The sequence below is a fragment of the Pseudogymnoascus verrucosus genome, assembly GCF_001662655.1.
Source record: "Pseudogymnoascus verrucosus strain UAMH 10579 unplaced genomic scaffold scaffold_1, whole genome shotgun sequence".
Lineage (NCBI taxonomy): Eukaryota > Fungi > Ascomycota > Leotiomycetes > Thelebolales > Thelebolaceae > Pseudogymnoascus > Pseudogymnoascus verrucosus.
Window position 1 is genome coordinate 1,683,781 of NW_017263652.1, and position 12,458 is coordinate 1,696,238.

General features: G+C 50.7%; 4 protein-coding genes across 4 annotated transcripts; 1 reads left to right on the forward strand and 3 right to left on the reverse strand.

The window, feature by feature from the left end:
• Positions 1–429: 429 nt before the first annotated feature.
• Positions 430–2,389, reverse strand: VE01_00597 (uncharacterized protein). Its single transcript, XM_018270125.2, has 3 exons — positions 1,833–2,389; positions 1,468–1,768; positions 430–1,385 (listed from the first exon to the last, which is right to left on the reverse strand). The coding sequence occupies exons 1-3, from the start codon at positions 2,032–2,034 to the stop codon at positions 761–763; spliced, it is 1,128 nt and encodes a 375-aa protein (XP_018135061.1). The 5' UTR covers positions 2,035–2,389; the 3' UTR covers positions 430–760.
• Positions 2,390–5,338: 2,949 nt separating this feature from the next.
• TOP1 (DNA topoisomerase 1) lies at positions 5,339–8,865 on the reverse strand. The gene is made up of 5 exons (XM_018270126.2): positions 8,563–8,865; positions 8,118–8,341; positions 6,456–8,045; positions 5,714–6,406; positions 5,339–5,663 (listed from the first exon to the last, which is right to left on the reverse strand). Exons 1-5 carry the CDS (start codon positions 8,615–8,617, stop codon positions 5,526–5,528), a joined length of 2,700 nt encoding a protein of 899 aa, XP_018135068.1. The 5' UTR covers positions 8,618–8,865; the 3' UTR covers positions 5,339–5,525.
• Positions 8,866–8,985: 120 nt separating this feature from the next.
• ATP3 (atp3 gamma subunit of the F1 sector of mitochondrial F1F0 ATP synthase) lies at positions 8,986–10,345 on the forward strand. The gene is made up of 3 exons (XM_018270127.2): positions 8,986–9,133; positions 9,246–9,960; positions 10,025–10,345. Exons 1-3 carry the CDS (start codon positions 9,078–9,080, stop codon positions 10,148–10,150), a joined length of 897 nt encoding a protein of 298 aa, XP_018135412.1. The 5' UTR covers positions 8,986–9,077; the 3' UTR covers positions 10,151–10,345.
• Positions 10,346–10,370: 25 nt separating this feature from the next.
• VE01_00600 (uncharacterized protein) lies at positions 10,371–12,338 on the reverse strand. The gene is made up of 4 exons (XM_018270128.2): positions 12,086–12,338; positions 11,637–12,025; positions 11,187–11,578; positions 10,371–11,128 (listed from the first exon to the last, which is right to left on the reverse strand). The coding sequence occupies exons 2-4, from the start codon at positions 11,932–11,934 to the stop codon at positions 10,766–10,768; spliced, it is 1,053 nt and encodes a 350-aa protein (XP_018135479.1). The 5' UTR covers positions 11,935–12,025; positions 12,086–12,338; the 3' UTR covers positions 10,371–10,765.
• Between the last annotated feature and the right edge of the window lie 120 nt (positions 12,339–12,458).

The window sequence follows — 12,458 nt, forward strand, 5'->3', positions numbered from 1 at the left end:
GAGGACGGGGGAGGATGAGGGACTTGGGAGAGTTTCAAAGGAGCCGGCAAAAAGGGTTGGGACTGGCGTGGCCGTTGTGGCTGAGATGGCTGTCATGGTTCTTGTAAGTTATGCTGAATCAGTCAACATCTTGCCCGGCGCAATGTTACACTATAGGGAAGTTCAAAGAGGAGTTTGAAGGGTTCGAAGCTCTTAGCTGCATAATAACGAAGGCTAGAGAGCGAGCGTGAAGAGACACCAACCCTATACTGTGCATATATACGTGCACGGGGAAACTCGTTTTTGGATGGTGTCGACGCTTCCAAGGCGCCAGTGCAACTCGCAATCTTAGAGAGGTGCATCTGATCAATGCCGTGCATACAGTGCATGGTTATGTTCCACTGAGGGGTCACTGAGGGGTCACGACGTCTGTCATGGCATACTCAACATCTCCGGTATAACAATATTCGTGTATTAGTATTATCTATCTATCCTACATCCCCAACGATCAGAAAGCACACGCCCATGAACCACGTCAAAACGTGAAGAGAGTACAGACAAAGGAAACCGATAAGTCATCGTGGCATCGCTCTGCTACTCATCATCATCAATCATAGCCAGCCGTATAAGTTGTACAAAGAAAAGAAAACAAAGGGGTTTTTCGTCGCACAATGAGCAAAGTGTCAAGTCTCGGAAACCAAGGAAAAAATCTGCCGTACGGCCGTCCAGCCCAGTCGGGCCTGCATCGTCGCTCGTTCGCCTGAACAGAAGGCCGTTCGTTTTAAGGCCACCAGTTCATCGTCTTGTAACTCTCAATCATCTCCTCCAGCTCCTTCTTCCCCAGCTTCGGCCGCGAGTACGTGAACCCGGCGAGACTCTCGAACCTCGACCCATCAAGGTACAGATCCTCGTCCTTGAGCTGCTCCTTCTCCAGATACGGGCCAAGGGGACCAGGCCGTGTGATGCCAGCGTCACTGAGCAGGTCCGCCCAGGGGCCCATAACATGCTCGTTGATGTCCTCCAGCACATGGTCCATATTCATACGCGCGAACGTGCTGAGCAGCGATCCCACGAAGCCGGTCTTGATATCGTAGATCTCGGTGATATGCGTCGCCAGTTGGCCCTGGTTGGTGTTGGTGTGGTCGACGATGTTGAAGGTAGGGACGGCGCCCATCGTGCTGGCGTCCCAGCCGGCCTTGCCCTTGGCTTGCCATTCGCAGGCTGCCCAGAGAGCGCGTGTTACGTCGTCGACGTGCACAGTGTTGACTTTGAGGTCTTTCGTCCACAGCCATTTCAGCTCCTCCCCGAGGTGCTTGTAGACGCGTGCGAGTACGAGACCTTTGGACACGAATTTTGAGTCGTATTTTCCGTATGCGAATGCGAGGCGCATAATTATGAGGTTGAGCCTGGAGGTTTAAGATGTTAGCTTCTTGTCACCAGTAAAAATGTAGGGAAATTCGTCAACACAAATGAGGGGTCACAACTAACCCTTCGATCTTGGCCAACTCCTCCTCAGCCTGCAACTTGTACTGCGCATGCTTAATCGCCGGCTTCAGTTTGTCCGTCTCCTTCCTCGGCGACGAATCCGACTTGTAGACAAGCCCAGAGCTGAGTTCCACAAACGCCTTCACCCCCCTCTTCGCCGCCTCCTTCCCTATCGACTGCGCCAGCGTCACCACGCGCAGCTTATAAATCTCATCATCCTGCGAGTACCTCGTCTCACCGGCGCAATTGAAGACGTAGTCAAACTCCTTCCCATCCGCGCGATCGAATATCCTCGGGAGCGATTCTAGACAGCGCAGGTTAGCAAACGCCGATCTCCCAAAACAGCGGGAAGGGGAGGTTCCGCTCACGAGCTTGGCAGGCGTCCGCCTGGACGAACTTGCTCTGCGCGCACGCCTCGCTGAACTCAGGCGCCAGCCACGCCAGCTGGGGGAGCACCTTATCGACGAGGCGCACGTCGGAGGCCAGGTTGTTCTCGTGGATGTAGAGGGCGAGGAAGCGGCCGATGTAGCCCATCCCGCCGACTATCAGCACACTTGGTTTTTCGGCCATCTTCGGTGATTGGGGGAAATTGAAGAGCCCGCGCGCGCAGCTGCTAAAATCGAATATATAGGGATCTGTGGTACTTTGCCTCCTGCTCCGCAGTCGGGTTGAGATATCGCGAGGGAAGTAGAAAGTGTTGAGCGGCGTAGGATTCGAAACGCACTATTAGTGATTGAGGGACTGGCTTATGTATGGGCAAGGAGGGACAAAGATAATAGATAAAGACCTCACTCCGGAGAGGAGGGACGGCTAGGTAGAGCAAGAATAGAAAGGACGGAACGAGTCAGGGCAGGCAGCGCACAGTTAATATTATTCAGGGCAATAGGGGTGCAGCCTTGAGAAACACATCAGTCAGTTGGCATCGAGTGACATTTAATGAGTGAGCAAGACTGGCGGCCAAAGCAGGTGAATCGTTAACTAGATCGATCGACTTGCAGGGGCAGACAGCATCATAGCGGAGTCAGCTCATGCAAGAGTAATATGATACAAACAGTTTACAGTAGAGGATGTACAGAGAGTATATTACCTAGCTGTCTTAAATTTGAGCTTCGCATTTCCGAGAGGATTACACAGGGCACACAGAGTAACAGGGGGAATAGCTTACACAAACGGGCTTCTATCTAGTAAAAATGCCTTCTAAAACCCCTCAATTGTACAACAAGCAAACAGTTTTTGTGAGGTTTGAGGTACAGTAGAGCGCAGTATCCGTGCCCACAGTTGTACATACAAATACAATACATAGGTGCCACATAGTGGTGCCGTGGAACTGTACTACCTACTACTCAACTCCGTATACTAAAAAACTGTACTCCTGCCTGTAAAATACATGTCTTTGTGCTGCGGAATGACCTTCTGGAAGATTACTACTTCCACTATTGGATTTATGGTGGAGTCTGTTGCGGGTTATGCGGGTTATGGGGACCGTCCGGCGGAGCCCCTGCGATTGGAAATCCTCAAATTAATCCCCGGCTCTCAACACAAAAGAACAGATAGCGGGTGATGCAGACAGGGGCCGCACCGAAAATAGAGGCGTAATTTTGAGGGTTGCAGGTTATTTTTCATATCAAAAACTGTCTGGCCTTGAGAGTGTCTACAGGAGCTGGTGCTACTACTGAGGTGGAGTACTGAGCCCGCGTTCGTCGGTGCTGCACCAAAGTTTTACTCAGGGGTATATCAATCACTGTTACACCCGAGTAAAACTTTGGTCCCTCCTCCCCTTCCTTTCCTTCCAGAAGACTTCCCCTTCCCCCTTCCCACTCTCTCCCACCTTCGTGTTTGTCACCCCGCTCTCCCCCTTGCATGCGGCCGTCAGCACGACCCTAACTACGGTGCCAACACCACCCGCGCGAACACGGCCAGCTGAAAAAAAAAGTTTCCCGTGGAATTGGGTAATGGTAATGGTAAACTAACGGCAAGTCGGGTACGCCATCGTGTGGGACGGCGCGGCGCACAAGCCCGCCACGGACGCTCGCACGCACACCAACGCGCGAATATTTCGTCCCAGAAATTCGACACCCTTTTTCGGGGACTGCTTGCTGCAATATCAGGGACCACATATATAGGCCCAGGTACCACGCACTGGCCCGTCCCCTTTCCTCAGGTTGGAGGTTGGAGGTTGATCCCGTCATAGTGGAGCTGGTAAGCAAGTAGGCCGGCTCGCCGTCTTCAGCACGGATCCCATCCCCGATAGACCAAAAGCTTTGTTTGTTCCCATGAGGCGGCGAGCAAGCAATCGACTCAACGCCATGGAGGCCGGCTGACTGACTGACTGGCGGCTCTCTCTCATATCCGACAGACCCGACCACAGAGGCTGGTAACTCAGACCCCGGGGCACAGACACGGGACCTGAGCAAAAGCAAATCTGACGCCCGCTCGCCACCTCATCACCCGAATCCCTGCGCGAAACATGCAAGCCTCATCACAGTCGTCGTGCTCCGGGGACGCGGACGGACCCAGGAGATAGGGATGCGCACCCATCGGAGCCGGTGTGTTCTGGCATCCCTCGCGGCGAGGGATGCTGCCAGCATCCATGGCTGTTCCCGGACCGACGCCGCGGAGCTCCCCATAGTAGGCAGGTAGTAATGCCCTCAGCATCCGTTCACAGCACGAATTTCCGCATCCCCGAGACAGATCAACAGCGTGGCCGTGCCTGCCAAGGCCCCGGTGGGGAGGTGCCAGACTTTTTTTTATACCTTGTTGCTCGCGCCTCGCGTACCTGAATTCATTCCCATCCCGGTCTCTGCAGTAACATGGTTGATCATGCAAGTCATAACCGCACCCCCTGAAGACACCGCGATGAAAGAGCGGATGGATTGGCCGTAGGCAGCATTGTCGAAATTGCACTTTCATATGGAGTACAGTAGTGTCCTGCACTTGCAACGTAGAGTAAACCCCAATCCTGTAATAGACGCTCGGTTAAGGCGTAGCCAGGTTTGTGAGTATGCCTGTCCTTATCAAATATATATTTCTGATAGAAGATATCCCTGGACAAACCCTACGTCGCGAAGGAATGTGGCCAGTTGGACATATCTGAATCCCAAAGGGAGTGAGAGATTTTCTGCTGAGCAAGCCACAGACCGGACATACTGCCTTGTTCCCCTTTCCATGCAGTGTAGTATGTGTTTCACTGATTCGACCGCCTGCATCTGACAGAGCTCGCCAAGTTGCAGAAAAAAACGCCCTTAAACGCCACAGTATGTGCAAGTACAAGACAAATTTCCCACCATGGACCGAGAACAGGAAATCTCGGCACTCCTAGATGTGTCAAATCGCCCGACAGGGGGGTTCGCGGAGTGTAGCACGCCCTTCCGTCGGCGGTTTGTTGCTGTGGGATAGGACCGAGTTTCCCGGAACGGGTTCGGGCAGGGTGACACTAGACAAATTCTCAATCCTGCAAAGGTGAGGAATTGCCATAGTACAGACACGTGCGTGTTTAAAATATGTGTCCCATATTAATCTCAAAGAGTCTCCTTCTCTTTTGGAATGTGGAAAGTCAACATGTGCTGAACGTCTCGGAGCTTAACCTACAAACGGAAGGATAACGGTGTCTGTAGCACCTTACAGCATTCCTATCTTGGAATTTGTATGGGTATTGCAAATTAAACACCCTGGTCTCAATATCATTTTGTGGTCTTTATGTGGTTTCATTTGGTTTCTATTGTCGCCGCAAAACATCTTGAACGCACCGTCCTAGACCATCTAAATATACAATGTAGGTAAATGAGCTCACCTCACATCAAGAGTCGGAAAGCAGATATCCAGAGAGATCCCGAATCCCTCCCTCGATGTGCCGTGTGTCCCAATTGCCGTAACTCCAGAGTCAAATGCAAGCCAGCCTCCCCCCGCCCCAAACCCCCACACCCCGTTTCCATTTCTCATATGCAAGCTCAAAACCATATATCCTCTGCGAAAAGTAACTAATAAACTATGTGAAAACGAATCGCACGCACACCTTTGCGATAAATATTTGGCGCCTGCCTGCCTCAGCTGACTGACATTTTCTAGAATTCCCAGTCGTCGTCCTCAACAGACTTGATGGCCCAGTTGAACTTCTCACGAAGTGTCTTCGAGAAGAACTTCTCAATAGGCACGTCGAACTTCTTGGCGAAGACAACAGTAAGGCGGGGATCAATATAATTCTAATGTGTGTTAGCAAGCCGTCTAATGGTATCCACACAGCCAAACTTACGATCTTGGAAGTGCCGAGTGCAACCTCCTTGTTGCCCTCTCGGTCCTCGGCCTGGAGATTCATAGTAGTGATCCTCTGATCAATCTTCTCAATCGCAGCCTCCAGCTTTTCCACGGACGGAGTTCGTCCTTCGGCTTCCACTTTCTTGGTCTTGTTCTCCTTCTTGAGCTTCTTAGCTAGGTCATCCGCGACTCCCAGGCGCTCAGTGAGCTCCTTGGCCTTCATCTCTTTCTCACCCTCGGCAACGAGCTTCTCATTATCCTTTTCGAACTTCTTCGTGATCTTCGTACGTTGTTCTTCGACCAAGAACGCCTGGTGCTCTTCAATCCACTCCTGAGTCAAATCGTCATCCAGTTCAAACCACTCGGCACCCTTCTTCTTCTTCTGCTTTGGATCAAGATCGAGAATCATCTGCTTCGTGCGCCATTTTTGGTATTTCAGACCCTTGATTCTGTCCGTGAGTTTGCCCATCTGGGCCTCATGGCCTGCGCCAACAGTACGTTTATGATTACAGAGAATTGCAACCTTCCGATTGCAGTCGTTGTAGAGCTTGATCTTCTCATGCAGACTGGTGTTTGTAGCCTTCAGCTCCTGCAGAAGCGTCGACATGGTGTATGAAGCATTGTAAGTACGGAACACCTTCGCAGTGAGTCCAGGCATATAGTTGGCCAAATGCTTGTTGAGCTGACCAGTCTGTATAGCAGTTAGTATTGATCATAATACAGAAACGAGGACCACTTACGTTCAGACGATCGAAGATGTCATCACCCTCAGTCTTTGGGGACTTCTTGAAGATCTTAAGATTTCGGAAAACTTGAGGGTCAACAGTCACCTCGTCGTAAAAGCGAATACTGTCTTTACCCAGGAAGTCAAAGATGACCGTATTCGGGGGTTTCAAGGTAACGTGTTCGAACTTCAAAGAACAGCATCCGACTGTTTCTGCCTCGTTCTCAGAGTCCTTTTCGTTTCCAGCACGTAGCGCAAACTTATCAATCAGATACACAGCAGTTGCCCGCTGTCGGTCGGCCATGAGCTCAGACTTCAGTTCCTTCTGGTAGTCTTTGCGGATACGATCGATGTGCTTCTTCAGCTCCCGGGCCTTCTCGAACTTTTTGAAGTCGCTCTGCCCCTTGACGGTACTGTTGGCGGCAAGCATAACATACTTGTATGCGCCGTTGATATTTTCCTGCCACATAGCAAGCCAGGTCGCCTTGTTGTCGTGCTTGATCTCTTTCCACTTGTGCCCTGGAGGCGGGGTTGGCACAGTGGCATTCGGGCCAATGTTGATTGTTATTTGTTCGGGCATGACGCGCTTCTTCACCTTACCAGTCTTTGGGTGCTCGCCACGGCCACGGAAGAGCGAAGGAGGTTCGACACGGAAGTTGCCGACTCTTTCTTTCCGTCCATCCCAAGTACAGTACAGATATGGTGCCTCGAACTCGTCTTTGGCAGCCTTATCAGCCTTCTTTTCAGCGGATGAACGCGCCTTTCTTTCTTCGCTCTTGCCCTGGTAGTATTCGAAGATTCGGGTGAAGTCTAGCTTGGAGAACTCTTTGATAGCAACTTTATTGCCATCTTTGTCCTTTGCTCCTCCATTCTTGCCCAAGATTTCAGTGAAGTCGTTGAAGAAATTCTTTTGGAAGGTCGGGTTTTCGACATTGAGCGTGGAGTTCAGCATAGCCCCAAAGAACCCTGCAACTTCCTCTGCTTCAACGTGCAGGCTGACAGGCGTGCCATTATACACGAGCTTGACGTTCTTGGGAAGAGGTTCGTAATCTGGGGGGAAAACAACACCGTTGTGCTCAAGGGTCTCCCACTTAATGCTGTCATCATCCTTATTCGGGGCATCCCACCAGCGGTACTCTTCATCTTCTTCCGCCTCTGCCTCTTCACTTTCTTCCTTTTTAGCGGCCTTTCCCTTCGCAGGTTTCTTCACGGGTGTCTTCGCAGGCGTCTTCACAGGCGCTTTTCCGTTGGCCTTCTTAGCTGCAATCTTCTGGGTAAGAGGGACATCATCGTCAGATTCTTCCTTCTTCGCCCCGTTGGCCTTCTTTGCGCGCGACTTCGATATAGGCTCGTCCTCGGAATCCGATTCTTTTATGACCGGCTTTTTTCCTTTCGACTCTTTTGCTCGAATGCTCTTTGCCTCCTTCTCGGCCTTCTTTTCGATGTGGATTTTCTCTTTGGCCAATTTCTTCTCCTCCTGCTCGAAATCGGAACCGTCGATGCTTGGGGGCAGTTTTCCACCCGACTTCCTCCTCGCTATTGGCGCGTCATCGCTATCCGACTCATCCTTCTTGGCCTTGGAAACCGAGGTTCGTTGTCGTTTAGCCTAGTTATCATATCAGAAACTGTGAATTCGAGGTGATTCGAGTGAATTATCACTCAGGGCGGAGCAAAATACCAGCGGCTTGTTGTCTTCCTCGCTAGAGCTTGCAGCGTCATTGTAGTTAACTGGCTTCCCGGTGCTGACTCGAGCCTTGCGCTTGCCGTTCAGAGCTGGAAGATCGATATCCATTTCATCCGTAACGGGTCCATTTCGTATGGAGACGCCAGCAGGCGCATAGTCCCCATTTGTAGATTTCTCCATTTCGTTGTCGATATTCTTGGATACTTTGGCTCGTGAGGCTGTGAGAACACTGAGGTCAGTATATGATAAAGAGGCCGGGTGATCATGGAATAGGTAGAGAAGAGAAGAGTAGGGTAGGAGTGAAGTAGGTCTATATTGCCAGCTGCCTGGCTGGACCGACTTCAGGGAGTAGCGACGGAGTATTTTCCAAGGTGGCACAAAGGCCCAGCCGCTCTCGAATTGTAGTTTGAACTGCCACAAATAAACAGAATAAACTCACCAGACCCATTCGTCCTCCTTGCCAGAGGCGCACTGTCAGGCGAAGACGATTTCATGTTGTGCAGCGCTTGATTGAAGTGAAGTATAGATAATGTTCGGGCCCCGAAACCGAAATAAGAGCTAACTCGAGGTCAACACTTGAAAGTATGACGTGGAATAATAAACATGAAGCGAAAGAACGTGCCGTTTGAGCGCGTATTATAGATTGAAAGCTTGTGGCTATCCTGATTGCCTGAATGAGAGATTGTATAAATCGAATTGAAAGGATGTAAAAGGCGTGTTTTCCTGGCTGCCACTGAGTGAGACTCGATACTTGGAGAAAACCAGCTCTGGAGGCCTGCCTGAGGGTCGGATGCCAAGCCTGCTTATGTAATCGAAATCTAAGCTTTGCCGATGAGGCCGTATTGACTTCCGAACACTACACCACGCAATTCCCTCAATTGATCGCTAGTCACGCCCTTGGTCAATTGAACATTGATCGAATAATATTGTAGAGGATTTCATTCGGTGCCCAAGATGCTTTCCAGAGCTGCCCGTCCCGCCGTCCGCGCCGGCGCTGCGGCGTCCACACAGTACGATTTCTCCTTACACCAATTTTACTTCATCATCGACCGGCTTCATCACGATTCATCGTGTATATGCGATCCCTACATGGTATCTAGGCTAACAATTCACCTCTAACAGCTCCGTTGCTCCAAATGCTGCCACCTTCGCGACTCTTCGTGAGATTGAGGACCGTCTCAAGTCCATCCGCAACATCGAGAAGATCACCAACACCATGAAGATTGTTGCCTCGACCAAGCTGAACAGAGCGACACGCGCTATGCAAGATTCCCGAGCATACGGACAGACCTCGAACACCGTCTTCAAGGAGGCCGAGACCAAGGTTGCCGAGGAGGGCGACAAGAAGACTCTGATTGTCATTGCCAGCTCCGACAAAGGTCTTTGCGGTGGAATCCACTCCGGACTGGGCAAGCACACCCGTCGCATGCTCGCTGCCAACCCCAGTGCCGACCTCGTCGTTATTGGCGAGAAGGCCAAGGCCCAGATGGCTCGTTCCAACTCCAGCAACATCAAGATCAACTTCACTGGTATCGGAAAGGCCATCCCGACCTTCGCCGACGCTTCTTTGATCGCCGATCAAATCGCCGCTCTCCCAGAGAAGTACGACAGCGTCCAGATCGTCTACAACAAGTTCGTCAACGCCCAGTCGTACGAGGCTACCGTTATCGATGCCTACTCCGTTGAGACCATCCTCAGCTCCGCCAACTTCGCCGCTTTCGAGATCGACGATGCTGAGCTCCCCAACCTCCAGGAGTACGCTCTCACCAACTCCCTCTACTGGGCTCTTGCTGAGGGACACGCTTGCGAGCAATCTGCCCGTCGTAACGCTATGGACGTACGTATCCCCGAAACCACCATTCCTCCCACTACGTATAGGCCGCAAACTGACTCCCTTTCAGAACGCTTCCAAGAACGCTGGCGACATGATCACCAAGTACCAGATTCTCTTCAACCGCACCCGTCAAGCCGTTATTACCAACGAGCTGGTTGAGATTATCACTGGTGCCGCCGCTTCGGAAGAGTAAGGGGATTGTGCATAGAATCTCTTTTGTTATTATTTAGATCTGCAGATGGACGGAAACCCCTAGCTGTAACTCGCACCCTCAATGTACCAAAGTCTCTCTCATCTATGATGTTCTTTCTTCGTTTTGTGGATAGAAAATGTTAGATGTTGTGCTATCTATTGCAATAATTTTCTCCATCACACGGAACAAACCGGACCCCAGATGCTATCTCCAAGTAACCGGCATGTGAGGCTCTGTCGTAATTCACAATGGGACTTCACCCTTTCTAGACGTAGACGGTTTTAGTGATAAGGAAGCTATTATTCGTTTCCCGAATAGTTCACTTAGCCAGCTATAAAATTCCCAAAGTAAAGCTACGCTAAGCCAACTCAAATAATAACCCGTGGATGATGCCCCAACTCCTAGCCATCTGTGCCTATAAATTGAATAGCCTCCCTTCCCTGATATGTCCAGCAGCAGCATCGATAGCGACCTCCAAAATATAACGCCAGCCATTCCATTGGGTATTCGTCTCGCAGCAATTTCTTGAAAATAAAAATAAAACCCCTCCCACGATTCGCATAGGCATCAGTCATTAGTCCTCAACGCGCATGCTCTCCCTGCAAAGCCAGAAGCTCATCCCAGCGCGGTGTTACACTTTAAGCAGCAGAGTTTTTCCGTTGAGATCTTCTTGCTAACCAGGTCTATAATGCGAATTTGGTTTCCGCCATCTACAACCTTCCCCGTGAGGCGCTTTCTGTAGCCCGCATCTTTATAGCTCAAATCTTCAGATAGTTTGTTCACTGAGAGACGCTTCACACTCTTTTTCTTCTTTTTCTTTGTCTCAGGATCCGCGGGGAGAGCCTCATACGCTTTTGTCAGTGCATCATTGACAATACACTCCTCGTGCATCCAAATGCCACACTCTTTGTTCGGGCAGGCCACAAGGATGACATCTGGGTTGTAGTATTTCTTGCAGATGCAGTGCTTTCGGAGAGCCTGTTCCGAATCCAAAGTTAGATAGGTATTTATTGTCTCTGTTTCCAGGGGTACATACCGAAAGGTTTCCATCGAGCGCATTGAACGTCTGCCTCCAGTATAAACCCTCTTGAACCTTGTCATCGTATTCTTCAAGCCATTGAGCGACAGGTGCGAGCCCCGCCAAGCTAGTAACATCCTCGATATCAAGGTGATTACTGGCGATCAGCTCATGCTTGCCGTGATACCAGCGCCGGAGAGACATTGGCTTCTCTGCACCCACATGGGCATTGACCAGTTGATCTGGCCAATACATCCATGCTACGAGCGCAAACACCTGGCGTGGATCGTTCGCCCGTATCTCCAGTATCTGCGCGACGTAGAACTTCCTTTCATCGTCGTCGCCATCAAGCTCGAGGCCCGGAGGGCGAACGTATACGAAGTCGTTCTTTCGGTAGTGTACGTTCTCAACTAAACAGCGGCCAAAGTCAGCGCATCCCCAAGGGATGACCATATAGGATCTACTTACTAGTACATTTCGAGTAGTTTTGCATCCCCAGCCAAGGACCCGACGCGCTCGGCTCGACAATATACCTTAAATTCAAAGCCTCCTTGGCCTGGCCCTTCCCATGGAAATTGGACTCGTGTTTCTGCGCATCATTCCAAAGTTTCCGGATTCGGTGGCTGCTGTTTGAAATTGGCTTCTTGGGGTATGTTATTGTCCATACAACCTCTGGCTTTTCAATAATGTCCTCCAGATCGGAGTCTTCGTCGAGGTTGGAGGAGTCCATTGCTGGGTCCGGATGCTTGTGATAGTTCGGTGGCATGACGGTTTCAATTCGAATTCATCGACTCGTCAGAGGAGGGGTTTCGTGCTCAGTTGAATGATGTCAGTTGAATGGAACTGGTTGATGAATACTGGAGGTCTCCTTGCATCAGTAAACGTCCCCAAGGTGTGTTTTTAGAGGGAAGACGTACGATGGGTGAACAAAGACCACCTTCAGACGGTGGCTATGCCGTTTTCGCCAGAATTTAGACAATGGTCCGAGAATCGCCCAATTAAGGGAACCCCACGATGAGGTAGGAAGCTAGGTCCTCTCTCCTGAACAAAGACGTTGGCTGGGCGCGATTGGTTGTGAGGTCTAGTTGGGAAGTGCCCTTACTTCCTCAATGGCTTATCTTATCGCACGCACAGGTACGGCTCTTCAAGCTTAGTAATCCGACTCCTGGGTTCCACTTGTGAAATGATTAACAGGAGTTCTAAGACGAGATACTCGCGCTCACGGCAGCTAACTTAGTTTTCTTACAGACGAGAATTGGTAGAGATGAAACATGTTGGAGGTATGCTTTA